General features: G+C 63.1%; 1 protein-coding gene across 3 annotated transcripts in view; it reads right to left on the bottom strand.

Moving 5' to 3' along the window:
* Positions 1-14,446, bottom strand: part of FLNA (filamin A) — a 64,210-nt gene extending 49,764 nt beyond the window's left edge. For all 3 annotated transcript variants that reach the window (XM_054052206.1, XM_054052208.1, XM_054052209.1), the window contains exons 1-8: positions 14,289-14,446; positions 7,045-7,400; positions 4,530-4,778; positions 2,990-3,087; positions 2,733-2,880; positions 2,534-2,652; positions 1,902-1,979; positions 1,132-1,294 (exon numbers count right to left, since the gene is read on the bottom strand). In XM_054052206.1, the coding sequence (XP_053908181.1) occupies positions 1,132-1,294; positions 1,902-1,979; positions 2,534-2,652; positions 2,733-2,880; positions 2,990-3,087; positions 4,530-4,778; positions 7,045-7,396 (1,207 nt within the window). In that variant the 5' untranslated portion in view covers positions 7,397-7,400; positions 14,289-14,446. The remainder of the gene's footprint in view (positions 1-1,131; positions 1,295-1,901; positions 1,980-2,533; positions 2,653-2,732; positions 2,881-2,989; positions 3,088-4,529; positions 4,779-7,044; positions 7,401-14,288) is intronic.
* Positions 14,447-14,824: the final 378 nt, after the last annotated feature.

Here is a 14,824-nt window from a genome sequence, read left to right as displayed (position 1 = left end):
GCCCCCTAAAACCACCCCAAAGCTCCCTAACGCCCTCAGAGCTCCCTCATCCCCCTAAAACCATCACAAACCCCCCTCAGAGCCCCCTAAAACCACCCCAAAGCCCCCTAAAGCTCTCAGAGCTCCCTCATCCCCCTAAAACCATCACAAACCCCCCTCAGAGCCCCCTAAAGCCCTAAAATCACCCCAAAGCCGCCTGAGCCCCCCCAACCCCCTAAAACCACCCCAAAGCCACCTCAGAGCCCCCTAAAACTCTCAGAGCTCCCCCAACACCCTAAAACCATCACAAACCCCCCTCAGAGCCCCCTAAAACCACCCCAGAGACCCCTAAAACCACCCCAAAGCTCCCTAAAGCCCTCAGAGCTCCCTCATCCCCCTAAAACCATCACAACCCCCTCTCAGAGCCCCCTAAAGCCCTAAAATCACCCCAAGGCCACCTCAGAGCCCCTCAACCCCCTAAAACCACCCCAAAGCCACCTCAGAGCCCCCTAAAACTCTCAGAGCTCCCCCATCCCCCTAAAACCATCACAAACCCCCCTCAGAGCCCCCTAAAACCACCCCAGAGCCCCCTAAAACCACCCCAGAGACCCCTAAAGCCCTCAGAGCTCCCTCATCCCCCTAAAACCATCGCAACCCCCTCTCAGAGCCCCCTAAAACCACCCCAGAGACCCCTAAAACCATCCCAAAGCTCCCTAAAGCCCTCAGAGCTCCCTCATCCCCCTAAAACCATCACAAACCCCCCTCAGAGCCCCCTAACACCCTAAAATCACCCCAAGGCCACCTCAGAGCCCCCCCCCAACCCCCTAAAACCACCCCAAAGCCACCTCAGAGGCCCCTAAAGCCCTCAGAGCTCCCTCATCCCCCTAAAACCATCACAAACCCCCCTCAGAACCCCCTAACGCCCTAAAATCACCCCAAAGCCGCCTCAGAGCCCCCCCCAACCCCCTAAAACCATTCCAAAGCCCCCTCAGAGCCCCCTAAAGCCCTCAGAGCTCCCTCATCCCCCTAAAACCATCACAAACCCCCCTCAGAGCCCCCTAACGCCCTAAAATCACCCCAAAGCCGCCTCAGAGCCCCCCCCAACCCCCTAAAACCATTCCAAAGCCCCCTCAGAGCCCCCCGGCCCCGCACCAGCAGTGAAGATGTCGAAGTAGGTGCTCTTGTTGGCCACGTTGCCCACGGGCTCGAGGCCCGGGCCCTGCGCCGACACGCGCCCCGCATCGCCCGCTGCACGGCCCACCTGCACCTCGAAGGGGCTCTTAGCGATATGCTGCCCCGCAAAGAGCACCGTCACCTGCGGGGACCCCAAAAACAGAGGTGAGAGAGCAGCAGGGACCCCGAAATGGGGGTATGGGGGTCAGACAGCAACAGGGACTCCAAAAATATGGGGACAGAGGTAAGACAGCAACAGGGACCCCGAAAACTGAGAGAGAGACAGCAACAGGGACCCCAGAATGGTAAGGCAGAGAGTGAGACAGCAGTGGGGACCTCAAAATTGGGAAAGCAGGGGGTGAGACAGCAGCAGGGACCCCAAAAATGGGAAATCAGGGGTGAGACAGCAGCGGAGACCCCAAAACCAGCAGATGAAACATCAACAGACTCCAAAAATGGGAAGGCAGGGGGTGAGACAACAACAGGGACCCTGAAAACAGAGTATGAGACAGCAGCAGAGACCCAAAAATGGGGGAGCAGGGGGGAGACAGCAGCAGGAACCCTGAAAAATGGGGGCAGCGGTGTGAGACCCCATAAGCCTTCAACAGGGACCCCAAAATCCCACAAATGGACCCCAAAATCCACTCTCTGGACCCCAAAAGCCAAGTCCCAGTGGCCACACGGCCTCCCCTTAAGGCCTCTAAATGCCTCGGGACACCCCCAAACACCCCCTCGGCCCCCCACCCCACCTTGTGGACGCCGGTGACTTTGGGGACGTAGGAGACGGAGAAGGTGCGGGTTTTGTCGTTGTTGGCCACCACTTTCGCCTGGGGAGGGGGGAGCAGAGCCATGAGCCCCTCCGGGTCCCTCAAAGCCCCGCGGCCACCCTGAATGCCCCATTCTCTCCCAAAGCCCCCCCAAACCTCCTCCCGCACCCTCGATTCCCCCCTCAAAGCCTTCCTAAATCCCCTCAAGCCCCGCCAAAGCCCCTCCACCCCGTCAGACCTCTCCGTCCAGTCCCCTAAACCCCCCAACTCCCCTTCCAGCACCCCCAACTCCCCCATAAATCCCCTCCAGCTCCCCCAAACCTTCCCAATTCCCCTCAATCCCTCTTCCAACATCCCAAATTCCCCATTAAATCCCCTTTAGCGCCCCCAAACCTCCCCAATTACCCCCAACTCCCCTTCCAACACACCCAATTCCCCCCCCAACCTCCCTAAACCTCCACAGCTCCCCCTCAACTTGCCCAAACCTCCCCAAAATACCCCCAACCCCCCTTCCAACGCCCTAATTCCCCCCCCTAAACCTCTCCAATTCCCCCCAGCCTCCCTTCCAACACCCCAACTCCCTCGTAAACCCCCTACAGCCCTTCCGTGTCCACCTCTTCACGATGCCCAGCGGGATCCTCCACGTAGACCAGGACGTCGCCCTGCCCGGCACTGATCGTCTCCACTGTGAACTCTGCCTGCTGCTTCACCATATTCCCCGTCGGCTCGATGCCTGCACCCCAAAAAAAATGTCAGCTCCCACCTCAAATCGAGGGATCCCAGTCCCAATTTGGGGGGGGGTCCCCAACTCACCAGGGCCATAGGCTCGTGCTTTTTTAGGGTTGAGTTTGGGGCGCAGGGGGGCCCCCGGTTTCAGCTTGGCCTTGGGGAACTGGGACAGGTAGGTCATGACCGAGTGCTCGTCCACGTTGGGGTCCACGATCTCCTCGGGCGTGATCACCTGTAGGGGGAAGAGGACGCGGCGGGGGTTTAGCGGGGACCCTCGCACTCTGGGGAGCCTCCCCAGCCCCGGGATGACCCCCCCAAGGTGCTCTGAGCCCCCTGCCCACCTGGGGGATGCCCAGCCACTCGTCCGCCTGCTGCATGGCCTCCCGCGCGTTGTCCACGGGTTTGCTGGGGTCCCACGAGTCCCAGTCGGGGCACAGGCCTGGGGGGAGAGAGAAATGGGGTTACGCGAGGGGGCACGGCTTCCCTGACCCCTGCTTCCCCGATCCCTGCACACCCCCAACTCCCCTGCACCCCCTCCTGCAGTGGGGGGACACGGCTCCCCTAAACACCCCCTTGTATTTGGGGGGAGAGACACAGCACCTCTAAACTCCCTTGAATTTGGGGAGGGGGGGCACAGCTTCCCTGCATCCCCCTTGTATTTGCCGGGGGGGTACAGCACCTCTAAACTCCTTTATATTTGGGGGACACACAGCACCCCTAAACTCCCTTGTATTTGGGGGACACACAGCACCTCTAAACTCCCTTGTATTTGGGGGACACACAGCACCTCTAAACTCTCTTGTATTTGGGGGGGGACACACAGCACCCCTAAACTCTCTTGTATTGGGGGGGACACAGCACCTCTAAACTCCGTTGTATTTGGGGGGGGACACACAGCACACCTAAACTCCCTTGTATTTGGGGGGGGACAGCACCACTAAACTCCCTTGTATTAGGAGGAGAACACACATCTAAACTCCATTGTATTTGGGGGACACAAAGCACCCCTAAACTCCCTTGTATTAGGGGAAGACAGCACCTCTAAACTCCCTTGTATTTGGCGGACACACAGCACCCCTAAACTCCCCTGTATTTGGGGGGTGACAGCACCTCTAAACCCCCTTGTATTCGGGGGGGACGACACAGCTGCCCTGCACCCCCCTTTACTGGGGGGGCATACACTCCTGCAATTCCCTTGTATTTTGGGGGGGGACGACAGAGCACCCCTGTGCCCCTGTTTGCCCCCAGGACCCCTCCCCACATCCTGTCCCCCCTCCAGGACCCCCATAAACCTCTCCCAGGTACCCCCAAGCCTCCCCAGATGTCCCCAGTCGCCCCGCAGCCCCTCACCGGGCACACAGCTATCAACCAGGGCACACCCGCTCTGCCAGTCCTTGCTGAAGATGGTGATGGGTGGCTGGGCCAGGACCCCTCCCCACATCCTGTCCCCCCTCCAGGACCCCCATAAACCTCTCCCAGGTACCCCCAAGCCTCCCCAGATGTCCCAAATCGCCCCCCAGCCCCTCACTGGGCACACAGCTATTGACCAGGGCACACCACTCTGCCAGTCCTCGCTGAAGATGCTGACGGGTGGCTGGACCGGGACCCCTCCCCACATTCTGTCCCCTCTCCAGGACCCCCATAAACCTCTCCCAGGTGCCCCCAAGCCTCCCCAGATGTCCCCAGTCACCCCCCAGCCCCTCACCGGGCGCGCAGCTATCGACTAGGGCACACCCGCTCTGCCAGTCCTTGCTTGAAGGTCACAGGTGGCTGGACCAGGACCCCTCCCCACATTCTGTCCCCCCTCCAGGACCCCCATAAACCTCTCCCAGGTACCCCCAAGCCTCCCCAGATGCCCCCAATCGCCCCCCAGCCCCTCACCGGGTGCACAGCTATCGACCAGGGCGCCCAGGGCACGGCCGCTCTGCCAGTCCTTGCTGAAGTTGGTGATGGGCAGCTGGGGCAGGCGGTTCTGGATCCAGCCCAGCAGGCGCTGCTTGGGCGTCTGGCGTTTGGCCTCCTCCTCATCCTCCTCGTCCCACATGGGCATGGAGATGGAGTAGTGCAGGATCAGCGTCCAGATCAGCCCCAGGATCAGCTTCAGGTTCCCGTCCACGATCGCTTTGCTGTCTGCGGGGACAACGGCGCAGGGGGGACCGCGGTCAGGGACACAGTGGTGTCAGGGACGCCAGGACCAGGGATCCCATTGGATAAGGAGGAGTGTGGGGACGTGATGCCACCGTAGGGCAGGGGACAGGGCACCCTACATCCATGCCACGGGGACACGTGGGGACACAGCGGGGGCAGGGAGCCATGGTATGCGGGGACAAGGGTGGGCACAGGGCACCCTACGCCCATGCCAAGGGTACACGGGGGGGTCACAGGACTGGAGACTCTGTGGGATGGGGACATGGGAGGGGGACAGGACAACCTAGAGCCACGCCACGAGGACACGGCGGGATCAGGAACCCTGCAGGATTGGGACAAGGACGTGGAGACAGGGTACTCTCCATCCTCACCACAGGGCCACAGTGGGATGAGACGGCGTGTGAAGACACGGTGCCACCAAGGCGGTGGGGACAGGGATAGGGGGACACGGGGGTATCAGAGACCCGTGGGATGGGGACAGGACGACCCAGAGCCACGGCACGGGGACACGATGGGATCAGTGATCCTGCAGGACAGGGACACGAGGACCACAGGGGCACGGCAGGATGAGGGACACAGCATGTGGAGACACGGTGCCACCGGGGCAGTGGGGACACGGGGACACGGCAGGACACGGGGGGATCAGAGACCCCACGGGATGTGGACAGGAGAAGAGGGGTGGGACACAGCGAGGATGGGCACCCAGGACCCCCTTAAGCGTTGGGGGGGTCGGGAGGAAGGATTGTGGAGTCCCACTTGCCCGGATCCCCATTAGGGCTCTGGGGGGAGCCCCACACGCCTGGCTCCCAGTTAGCGGTTTAAGGGGATCCCTGGATGCTCACAGGTCCCCATTAGCGGGTTGAGGGGAGTCGTGGGAGGGAGTTGGGGGGTTCCCACAAGCTCAGGACCCCATCAGGGGTTTAGGAGGGGGGTCCCACATGCCTGGGTCCCCGTTAGGCGTTGGGGGGGGGGTCCCTGGATGCCTGAGTCCCCGTTAGGGCTCGGGGGGACGGAGGTCCCACACGCCTGGGTCCCCGTTAGGGGTTTAAGGGGGTCCCTGGGTGCCTGTATCCCCATCGGGGGTTACTGGGGGGGGGAGTGTCCCTGGATGCTCGGGTCCCCATTAAGGGGTTGGGGGGTCCCACATGCCCGGGACCCCACTAGGGGCTTGGGGGAGGGTGGGGGGCAGGGAGACTCCTCCGGGTGGGGGATGGGGGTCCCGCCCCGCCCGGCCCCTCCCCCGCTCCAGCATTTTTTGGCCTTATAAGGGCTCGGGCTCCGGAGGCACCGCCCCCCCCAGACCCCCCCGGCCCCCCCAGCCTCGGCGCCGCCCGCAATAGCTGCCCGCGGGATGCGGGGAACCGCAGGGCGAGGCCCCCCCGCATTCCTGGGATGGGAGCGGGACCGCCCCCCCAAGCCTTTGTTATGCGGCCCGGGGGGGCGGGGCCGGGGGGGCACTGGGCGACAGCGAGGGGTCCCAAAAGGGGGGAGTCCCAAAAGGCGGGGGGGGGGGGGCTATGGATCCCACTGGGAGGGGTCACAAAGAGGGGGGAATGGTCTCCAGGACCTCCATTAGGGGGTCCCGAAAGGGGGTGGTCTATGGACCCCACTGGGGGGGGAGGGGGCACAAATGGGAGGGGCCCAAAACGGGGGTGCCTGTGGACCCCATTGGGAGCAGTTGCAAAGAGGGGGGTCTCAAAGGCACCCCGAAACTATGAGGGCTCTGGGGAGGGGGCACATTCCATCATTCTCCCCTTTGTGGGGCTCCCCAGCCACTTTATTGCTCTGTGGGTCTGGGGGCGCTCCCACGGTCACTCCCCTTTTGAGGGGGGCTCTCCCAGACACTCTATTACTGTTTGGGGGGGTCAAAGGAGGCTCTCCTTGCCATAACATTGCCACGTGGGTCTAGGGGGCCTCCCCCAAACCCCAATTATGGGATTGGGGTGGGGGTCTCTTCTGCTTCCCTATTGCTATACGATTCGGCGGGGGCTCCCCCAAACCCCTGTTATGGGGGGGGGGGTGTCTCCCACTGCGTCCACGGAGCTCTCCTCGCCTCCCTATTGGTATGTGAGTCTGGGGAGCTCCCCCCAAACCCCCATCACGGACGTCCCCTGCTCCCCTATCGCTATGTGGGTCGGGGGGAGCTTCCCCCAAACCCCCATTATTGGAGGGGGGAGGGCTCCCCCGCCTCTCTATTGCTATGTGTGTGTGGGGGGGGGTGCTTCCCTCGTGCCCTTTTCCCTCTCACCGATGGAGACGAGCTTGATGTTCTCCCTCTCGAGGAACTCGAGGGCCACCGAGACGTTCTCGAGCTGCATCTGGCGGAAGGTGGGTCTGGCGTTGTACTTTCTGCCCATCTTCTTCTGGCTGAGCACCTCGAGCAGCGCGATGAGGCGCAGCCCGTCGCCCAGGTCGGTCTGCAGGTTGCCCACTCGCTTCTGCACGCACTTGAGGTGCTCGTTGCACCAGCGGGTGAAGGTGTTCTGCTGGATGCGCTTCCAGGGCGCATCCTCCGCCAGGTCCTTCTCGGTGGCCGGCATCTCCCCGTCAACCTCGCCCCGGCTCGGCGCCTCCTGCGCCCGCGGCCGCGCCGCGCTCATCGCCCTGGGGAGGAGCGAGAGGGAGGGGTCACCGGGGTGGGAGGGGCTGCGGGAGAGGGAGAGGAGGGGGGAAAGGGGGTTGGGGGGAGAGGGAGGGGTCAGAGGGGTGGGAGGGGATGGGGAGAGGGAGAGGATGAGGAAGAGGGGTTGGGGGAGAGGGGATGGGGGAGGAGGGGAGAGGATGGGGGAAGAGGGGTTTGGGGTAGAGGGAGGGGTCAGAGGGGTGGGAGGGGATGGGGGGGGGGGGGGAGAGGGAGGGGTCACAGGGGTGGGAGGGGATGGGGAGAGGGAGGGGTCACCGGGGTGGGAGGAGATGGGGAGGGGGAGAGGAGGGAGGAAGAGGGGTTGGGGGGGAGGATGGGGGAAAAGGGGTTGGGGGAGAGGGAGGGGTCAGAGGGGTGGGAGAGGATGGGGAGAGGGGTTGGGGGAGAGGGAGGGGTTAGAGGGGTGGGAGAGGATGGGGGAGAGGATGGGGAAGAGGGGTTGGGGAGAGGGAGGAGTTAGAGGGGTGGGAGGGGATGGGGAGAGGGAGAGGATGGGGGAAGAGGGATTGGGGGAGAGGGGATGGGGGAGGAGGGGAGAGGATGGGGGAAGAGGGGTTTGGGGTAGAGGGAGGGGTCAGAGGGGTGGGAGGGGCTGCGGGAGAGGGAGACGGAGAGGAGGGGGGAAAAGGGGTTGGGGGGAGAGGATGGGGAGAGGGAGAGGGGTTGGGGGAGAGGATGGAGGAGGAGGAGGGGATGGGAAGAGGGGCTGGGGGAGAGGGAGGGGTTAGAGGGGTGGGAGGGGATGGGGAGAGGGAGAGGACGGGGGAAAAGGGGTTGGGGAGAGGGAGGGGTTAGAGGGGTGGGAGGGGATGGGGAGTGGGAGAGGAGGGGGGAAGAGGGGTTGGGGGAGAGGGGATGGGGGAGGAGGGGAGAGGATGGGGAAAAGGGGTTGGGGCAAGGGAGGGGTTAGAGGGGTGGGAGGGGATGGAGAGAGGGAGAGGGGTTGGAGGGAGAGGATAGGGAAGAGGGGTCAGGGGAGAGGGGATGGGGAGAGGGAGGGGTTGGGGGTGGGAGGGGCTGGGGAGAGAGGAGAGGGAGGGGTCGGGGTGGGAGGGGCTGCGGGAGAGGGAGAGGATGGGGAAGAGGGGTTGGGGAGAGGGAGGGTTTGGGGGAGAGAATGGAGGAAGAGGAGTTGGGGAGAGGGAGGGGTTAGAGGGGTGGGAGGGGATGGGGAGAGGGAGAGGATGGGGAAGAGGGGTTGGGGAGAGGGAGAGAGGGGGAGAAGGAGGGGATGACAGGGAGTGGGAGGGGCTGGGAAGGGGGAAGAGGGAGGGGTCAGGGGTGGGAGGGGCTGTGGAAGAGGGAGAAGATGGGGAGAGGGAGAAGTCAGGAGTGGGAGGGTATGGGGAGGGGAGAGGGAGGGGTTAAAGGGGAAAGAGGAGAGAGGGAGGGGGATAGGGAGGGGATGGGGAAAGGGGAGAGGGAGAGAAGGGGAAAGGAGGTTGAGGTGGGAGGGGTTGGGGAGAAGGAGAGAGGGGGAGAAAGGGGAGAGGGAGGGGTCAGGGGTGGGATGGGGAGAGGGAGGGGTTAGAGGGGAAAGAGGAGAGAGAGAGAGGGGATGGGGTGGGAGGGGATGGGAGAAGGAAAGAGGGGAGAGGGAGGGGTCAGGGGTGGGAAGGGCTGAGGGGTGAGGATGGGGAAGAGGGGTTGGGGAGAGGGAGGGGTTGGGGTGGAAGGGCGTGGGGAGAGGGGGGTTAGAGGGGAAGAGGAGAGAGGGAGGGGGATAGGGAGGGGATGGGGTGGGAGGGGATGAGGAGAAGGGAGAGGGGGAAAAGGAGGTTGGGGTGGGAGGGGTTGGGGAGAGGGAGAGGGGGAGAAGGAGGAGACGACAGGGGGTGGGCGGGGCTTGTGTGATGTGGGCGTGTCCTGTGCCGTCGGGGGCGGGGCTAAGGGAATACACCACCACCACCCCGGGGAGACCCCCAGGACCCCAACCCGCGGAACCCCCCGAATCCTTATTTAGAGACTCCTGCACTGAGGGACCCCCACCTGAGACCCCTTTGCTGCACCCCAATTTAGGGGCCCACACCTGGGACCCCCTTGCTGCATCACGATTTAGGGGCCCACACCTGGGACCCCCTTGCTGCACCCCGATTTAGGGGCCCCCACCTGGGGCCCCCTTGCTGCACCCCAATTTAGGGCCCCCCCCCCCCGAGACCCCCTTGCTGCCTCCCAATCTAGGGGATCCCTTCCATCGAGGAACCCCCACACTGAGGGCCCCCTTTGCTGCACCTCATTCAAGGAGATTCCCCTCATGAACCCCACAAGGGGTCCTTCAAGATGATGTACAGTTCCCCAGAAGAGGAGTCCCCCCCTTTCTGCCCCCATAGTGGGGTCCCCCAGCCCCATTCAGCTCAAGTTCTCCTCACGACACCCCAAAGAGTCTCTCAGAGGTGCCTCAGTCACCCCAAAAGAGAGGTCCTCCTCCTTTCTCCCCACACGGGGGGGTCCCCCAGCCCCATTCAAGGCAGGTTCTTCTCATGACACCCCCAAGGGGCCCTTCAAGATGCTGGTCAGACCCCAATAGTGGAGTTCCCCCCTTTCTGCCCCCACAGAGGGGTCCCCCAGCCCCGTTCAGGGATGCTTCTCCTCATGACACCCCCGAGGGGTCCCTTAGAGGTTTCCCCAGACCCCTAAAAACAGCATGTGTCCCCCAAACACCTCATGCAGAGGGGTCCCCCAGCCCCATTCAGGGCAGGTTCTCCTCACGACACCCCCAAAGAGTCCCTCAAACAATCTCCCTGACCCGCAAAAGTAGGGTCCCCATCAACGCACTCCACACAGAGGGTCCCCCAGCCCCATTCAGGGCGGGTTCTCCTCACGACACCCCCAAAGGGTCCCTCAAACAATCTCCCTGACCCGCAAAAGTAGGGTCCCCATCAATGCGCTCCACACAGAGGGTCCCCCAGCCCCATTCAGGGCGGGTTCTCCTCACGACACCCCCAAAGGGTCCCTCAAACAATCTCCCTGACCTCTAAAAGTAGGGTCCTCCCAGCCCCATTCAGGGCGGGTTCTCCTCACAGCACCCCCATAGGGTCCCTCAAATAATCTCCCTGACCCCTAAAAGTAGGGTCCCCTCAGCCCCTTTCAGGGCGGGTTCTCCTCACGGCACCCCCGAGGGTCTCTCAGAGGCGCCTCAGTCACCTCAAAAACAGGGTCCTCCCCTTTCTGCCCCCACAGAGGGGTCCCCCAGCCCCGTTCAGGGTGGGTTCTCTTCATGACACCCCCGAGAGGTCCCTCAAATCGTAGAATCATAGAATCTCTGGGTTGGAAAAGACCTTTTGGATGATGGACTGGAACCATTCCATCTGCCACTAAACCCCGTCCCTGAGCACTTCGCCTCCCCGGGCAGCCTCTGACAGGGCCCAATGATCCTTGCTATGAAAAATCTTTTCCTAATGTCCAGACCCCAAAAAGAGGGGTCCCCCAGCCCCATTCAGATCAAGTTCTCCTCACGGCACCCCCAAGAGTGTCTCAGAGGTGCCTCAGTCACCCCAAAGGAGGTGTCTTCCCCTTTCTCCCCACACAGGGGGGTCTCCCGGCTCTATTCAGGGCGGGTTCTCTTCATGACATCCCCAAGGTATCCCTCAAATGCTTCCCCAGACCCCCAAAAGAGGGATCCCCCCCTTTCTCCCCACACAGGGGGGTCCCCCGGCTCTATTCAGGGTGGGTTCTCTTCATGACATCCCCAAGGTATCCCTCAAATGGTTCCCCAGACCCCCAAAAGAGGGGTCCCCCCATTTCTCCCCACACAGGGGGGTCTCCCGGCTCTATTCAGGGCGTGTTCTCCTCATGACATCCCCAAGGTATCCCTCAAATGCTTCCCCAGACCCCCAAAAGAGGGGTCCCCCCCTTTCTCCCAACACAGGGGCGGTCCCCCGGCTCTTTTCAGGGCGGGTTCTCCTCATGACATCCCCAAGGTATCCCTCAAATGCTTCCCCAGACCCCCAAAAGAGGGATCCCCCCCTTTCTCCCCACACAGGGGGGTCCCCCGGCTCTATTCAGGGTGGGTTCTCTTCATGACATCCCCAAGGTATCCCTCAAATGGTTCCCCAGACCCCCAAAAGAGGGGTCCCCCCATTTCTCCCCACACAGGGGGGTCTCCCGGCTCTATTCAGGGCGTGTTCTCCTCATGACATCCCCAAGGTATCCCTCAAATGCTTCCCCAGACCCCCAAAAGAGGGGTCCCCCCCTTTCTCCCAACACAGGGGCGGTCCCCCGGCTCTTTTCAGGGCGGGTTCTCCTCATGACATCCCCAAGGTATCCCTCGAAGGCTTCCCCAGACCCCCAAAAGAGGGATCCCCCCCCTTTCTCCCCACACAGGGGGTCCCCCGGCTCTATTCAGGGCGGGTTCTCCTCATGACATCCCCAAGGTATCCTTCAAATGCTTCCCCAGACCCCCAAAAGAGGGATCCCCCCCCCTTTCTCCCCACACAGGGGGGTCCCCTGGCTCTATTCAGGGTGGGTTCTCCTCATGACATCCCCAAGGTATCCTTCAAATGCTTCCCCAGAACCCCAAAAGAGGGATCCCCCCCCTTTCTCCCCACACAGGGGGGTCCCCCGGCTCTATTCAGGGCGGGTTCTCCTCATGACATCCCCAAGGTATCCCTCAAATGCTTCCCCAGACCCCCAAAAGAGGGGTCCCCCCCTTTCTCCCCACACAGGGGGTCCCCCGGCTCTATTCAGGGCGGGTTCTCCTCATGACATCCCCAAGGTATCCCTCAAATGCTTCCCCAGACCCCCAAAAGAGGGGTCCCCCCCTTTCTCCCCACACAGGGGGTGTCTCCCGGCTCTATTCAGGGCGGGTTCTCCTCATGACATCCCCAAGGTATCCCTCAAATGCTTCCCCAGACCCCCAAAAGAGGGGTCCCCCCCTTTCTCCCCACACAGGGGGGTCTCCCGGCCCCATTCAGCCGGGGTTCTCCTCATGACACCCCTCAGGGGTCCCTCGGAGGCTTCCCCAGACTGCAAAAGCAGTGTCCTCCCCTTTCTGTCCCCACAACGGGGTCCCCAAATCCTCATGGTGGGGTCCGCCAGCCCCACTCGGGGCGGGTTCTCCTCATGACACCCGCAAGGGGTCCCTCAAATGATCTCCCTGACCCCCAAAAGTGGGGTTCCCATCACTGCATTCCACACAGAGGGTCCCCCAGCCCCATTCAGGGTAGGTTGTCCTCACAGCAGCCCTAAGGATCTCTCAGAGGTTCCTCAGTAACCCCAAAAGAGGGGGTCCCCCCTTTTCTGCCCCCATACAGGGGGGCCCCCAGCCCCATTTAGGGTGGGTTCTCCTCACGACAGCCCCGAGGGGTCCCTCAGTATGCTGACCAGACCCCAGAAGAGGGGGTCCCCATCACTGCACCCTGCCTAGAGCGGTCAGCAGACCCCCACAGAGGGGTCCTCCAGCCCCATTCAGGGCAGGTTCTCCTCATGACACCCTCACAGACTCCCTCAGGGGACCCCCAGGCCCCCAAAAGGGTTCCCCCGCTTTCTCTCCACATGCAGATGGGTCCCCAGAACCTCATAGTGGGGTCCCCCAGCCCCATTCAAGGCAGTTTTTCCTCACGACACCTCCAGGGAGACCCTCAAGATGCTGACCAGACCCCCAAAAAGTGGGGTACCCATCACTCCAATCCATACAAAGGAGCCCCCAGCTCCATAGCGGGGGGGGGGGGGGGGCAGCCTCATGCAGAGCGAGTTCTCATCACAACACCCCCAAGGGCTCCCCATAAGGCCCCCAGACCCCCAAAAGCAGGGTCACCCCCAGTGCTCCCATGATGGAGGGGTTCCCAGATCCCTTCAGGCATCCCCCAGCCCCATTCAGGGGGATCCCCATTTTCCTCCAGAGAAGTCCTCAGCCCCATTCCAGGGATCCCCCATGCCCATACAGGGGTCTCACAGTTCCCTTCGTCGGGGGGGGGGGGGTCCCCATTTCTCTTCAGAGGAGTCCTCAGCCCCATTCAGGGGGCCCCGCAGTTCCCTTCGGGGGGGTCCCCATTTCTCTTCAGAGGGTTCCTCAGCCCCATTCAGGGGATCCCCCATGCCCATTCAGGGGGTCCCACAGTTCCCTTCGGGGGGGGTCCCCATTTCTCTTCAGAGGGTTCCTCAGCCCCATTCAGGGGATCCCCCATGCCCATTCAGGGGGTCCCACAGTTCCCTTCGGGGGGGGTCCCCATTTCTCTTTAGAGGGGTCCTCAGCCCCATTCAGGGGATCCCCCATGCCCATACAGGGGGTCCCGCAGTTCCCTTCGGGGGGGGTCCCCATTTCTCTTCAAAGGGGTCCTCAGCCCCATTCAGGGGGTCCCCCATGCCCATTCAGGGGGTCCCACAGTTCCCCTTCGGGGGGTGTCCCCATTTCTCTTCAGAGGGTTCCTCAGCCCCATTCAGGGGATCCCCCATGCCCATTCAGGGGGCCCCGCAGTTCCCTTCGGGGGGGGTCCCCATTTCTCTTCAGAGGGTTCCTCAGCCCCATTCAGGGGATCCCCCATGCCCATTCAGGGGGTCCCGCAGTTCCCTTCGGGGGGGGGGTCCCCATTTCTCTTCAGAGGGGTCCTCAGCCCCATTCAGGGGATCCCCCATGCCCATTCAGGGGGTCCCACAGTTCCCTTCGGGTGGGTCCCCATTTTCCTTCAGAGGAGTCCTCAGCCCCATTCAGGGGGTCCCGCAGTTCCCTTTGGGGGGAGAAGTCCCCATTTCTCTTCAGAGGGGTCCTCAGTCCCATTCAGGGGGTCCCCGAGTCCCACTGAGGGGGATCCCCATTTCCCTTCAGAGGAGTCCTCAGCCCCACTCAGGGGGTCCCTCAGCCCCATTTAGTGGGGGGGTTATCCGCGCCCCTCCCCGACCCCGCAGCTCACCCGGAGCCGCTGAAGGAAGCACTGGAGCTGCTGGAGGAGCTGCAGCTGCTGCAGCCGGAGGTGTTGGAACTGCAGCCGGCGGTGCCGGAGCTGCAGCCGGAGGTGTTGGAACTGCAGCCGGCGGTGCCGGAGCTGCAGCCGGAGGTGCTGGAGCTGCAGCCGGAGGTGCCGGAGCTGCAGCCGGAGGTGCCGGAGCTGCAGCCGGTGCCGCCGGGCGGTGCCGGTGCAGCCGCGCGGGGGGCGCTGCCGGGGGGGCTCGAAGCGAGCGCGGAGCCTTAATTGGTAACGGGCAGCGAGAGTCCCGCCCCCCCCCGGGGGGAGAAGGGGGGGGGGGATAGGGACCCTATGGGGGGGCTATAGGCAGCGTACGGGGGCGAAGGGACCCTATGGGGGGGTATGGGGGCGCTATGAGGGGGGATAGGAACCCTGCGGGAAGATATAGTGAGACTATGGCGAGGTATGAGCGCTCTATGCGGTGGTATAGAGACCCTATGGGGGGCCATAAACAGCCTACGGAAGTATAGGGACCCTATGGG

The sequence above is a fragment of the Cuculus canorus genome, chromosome 32 (assembly GCF_017976375.1).
Source record: "Cuculus canorus isolate bCucCan1 chromosome 32, bCucCan1.pri, whole genome shotgun sequence".
Classification (NCBI taxonomy): domain Eukaryota; kingdom Metazoa; phylum Chordata; class Aves; order Cuculiformes; family Cuculidae; genus Cuculus; species Cuculus canorus.
Note: the sequence above shows the minus strand (reverse complement) of the source record. Positions and strands in the feature narration are given on the sequence as shown.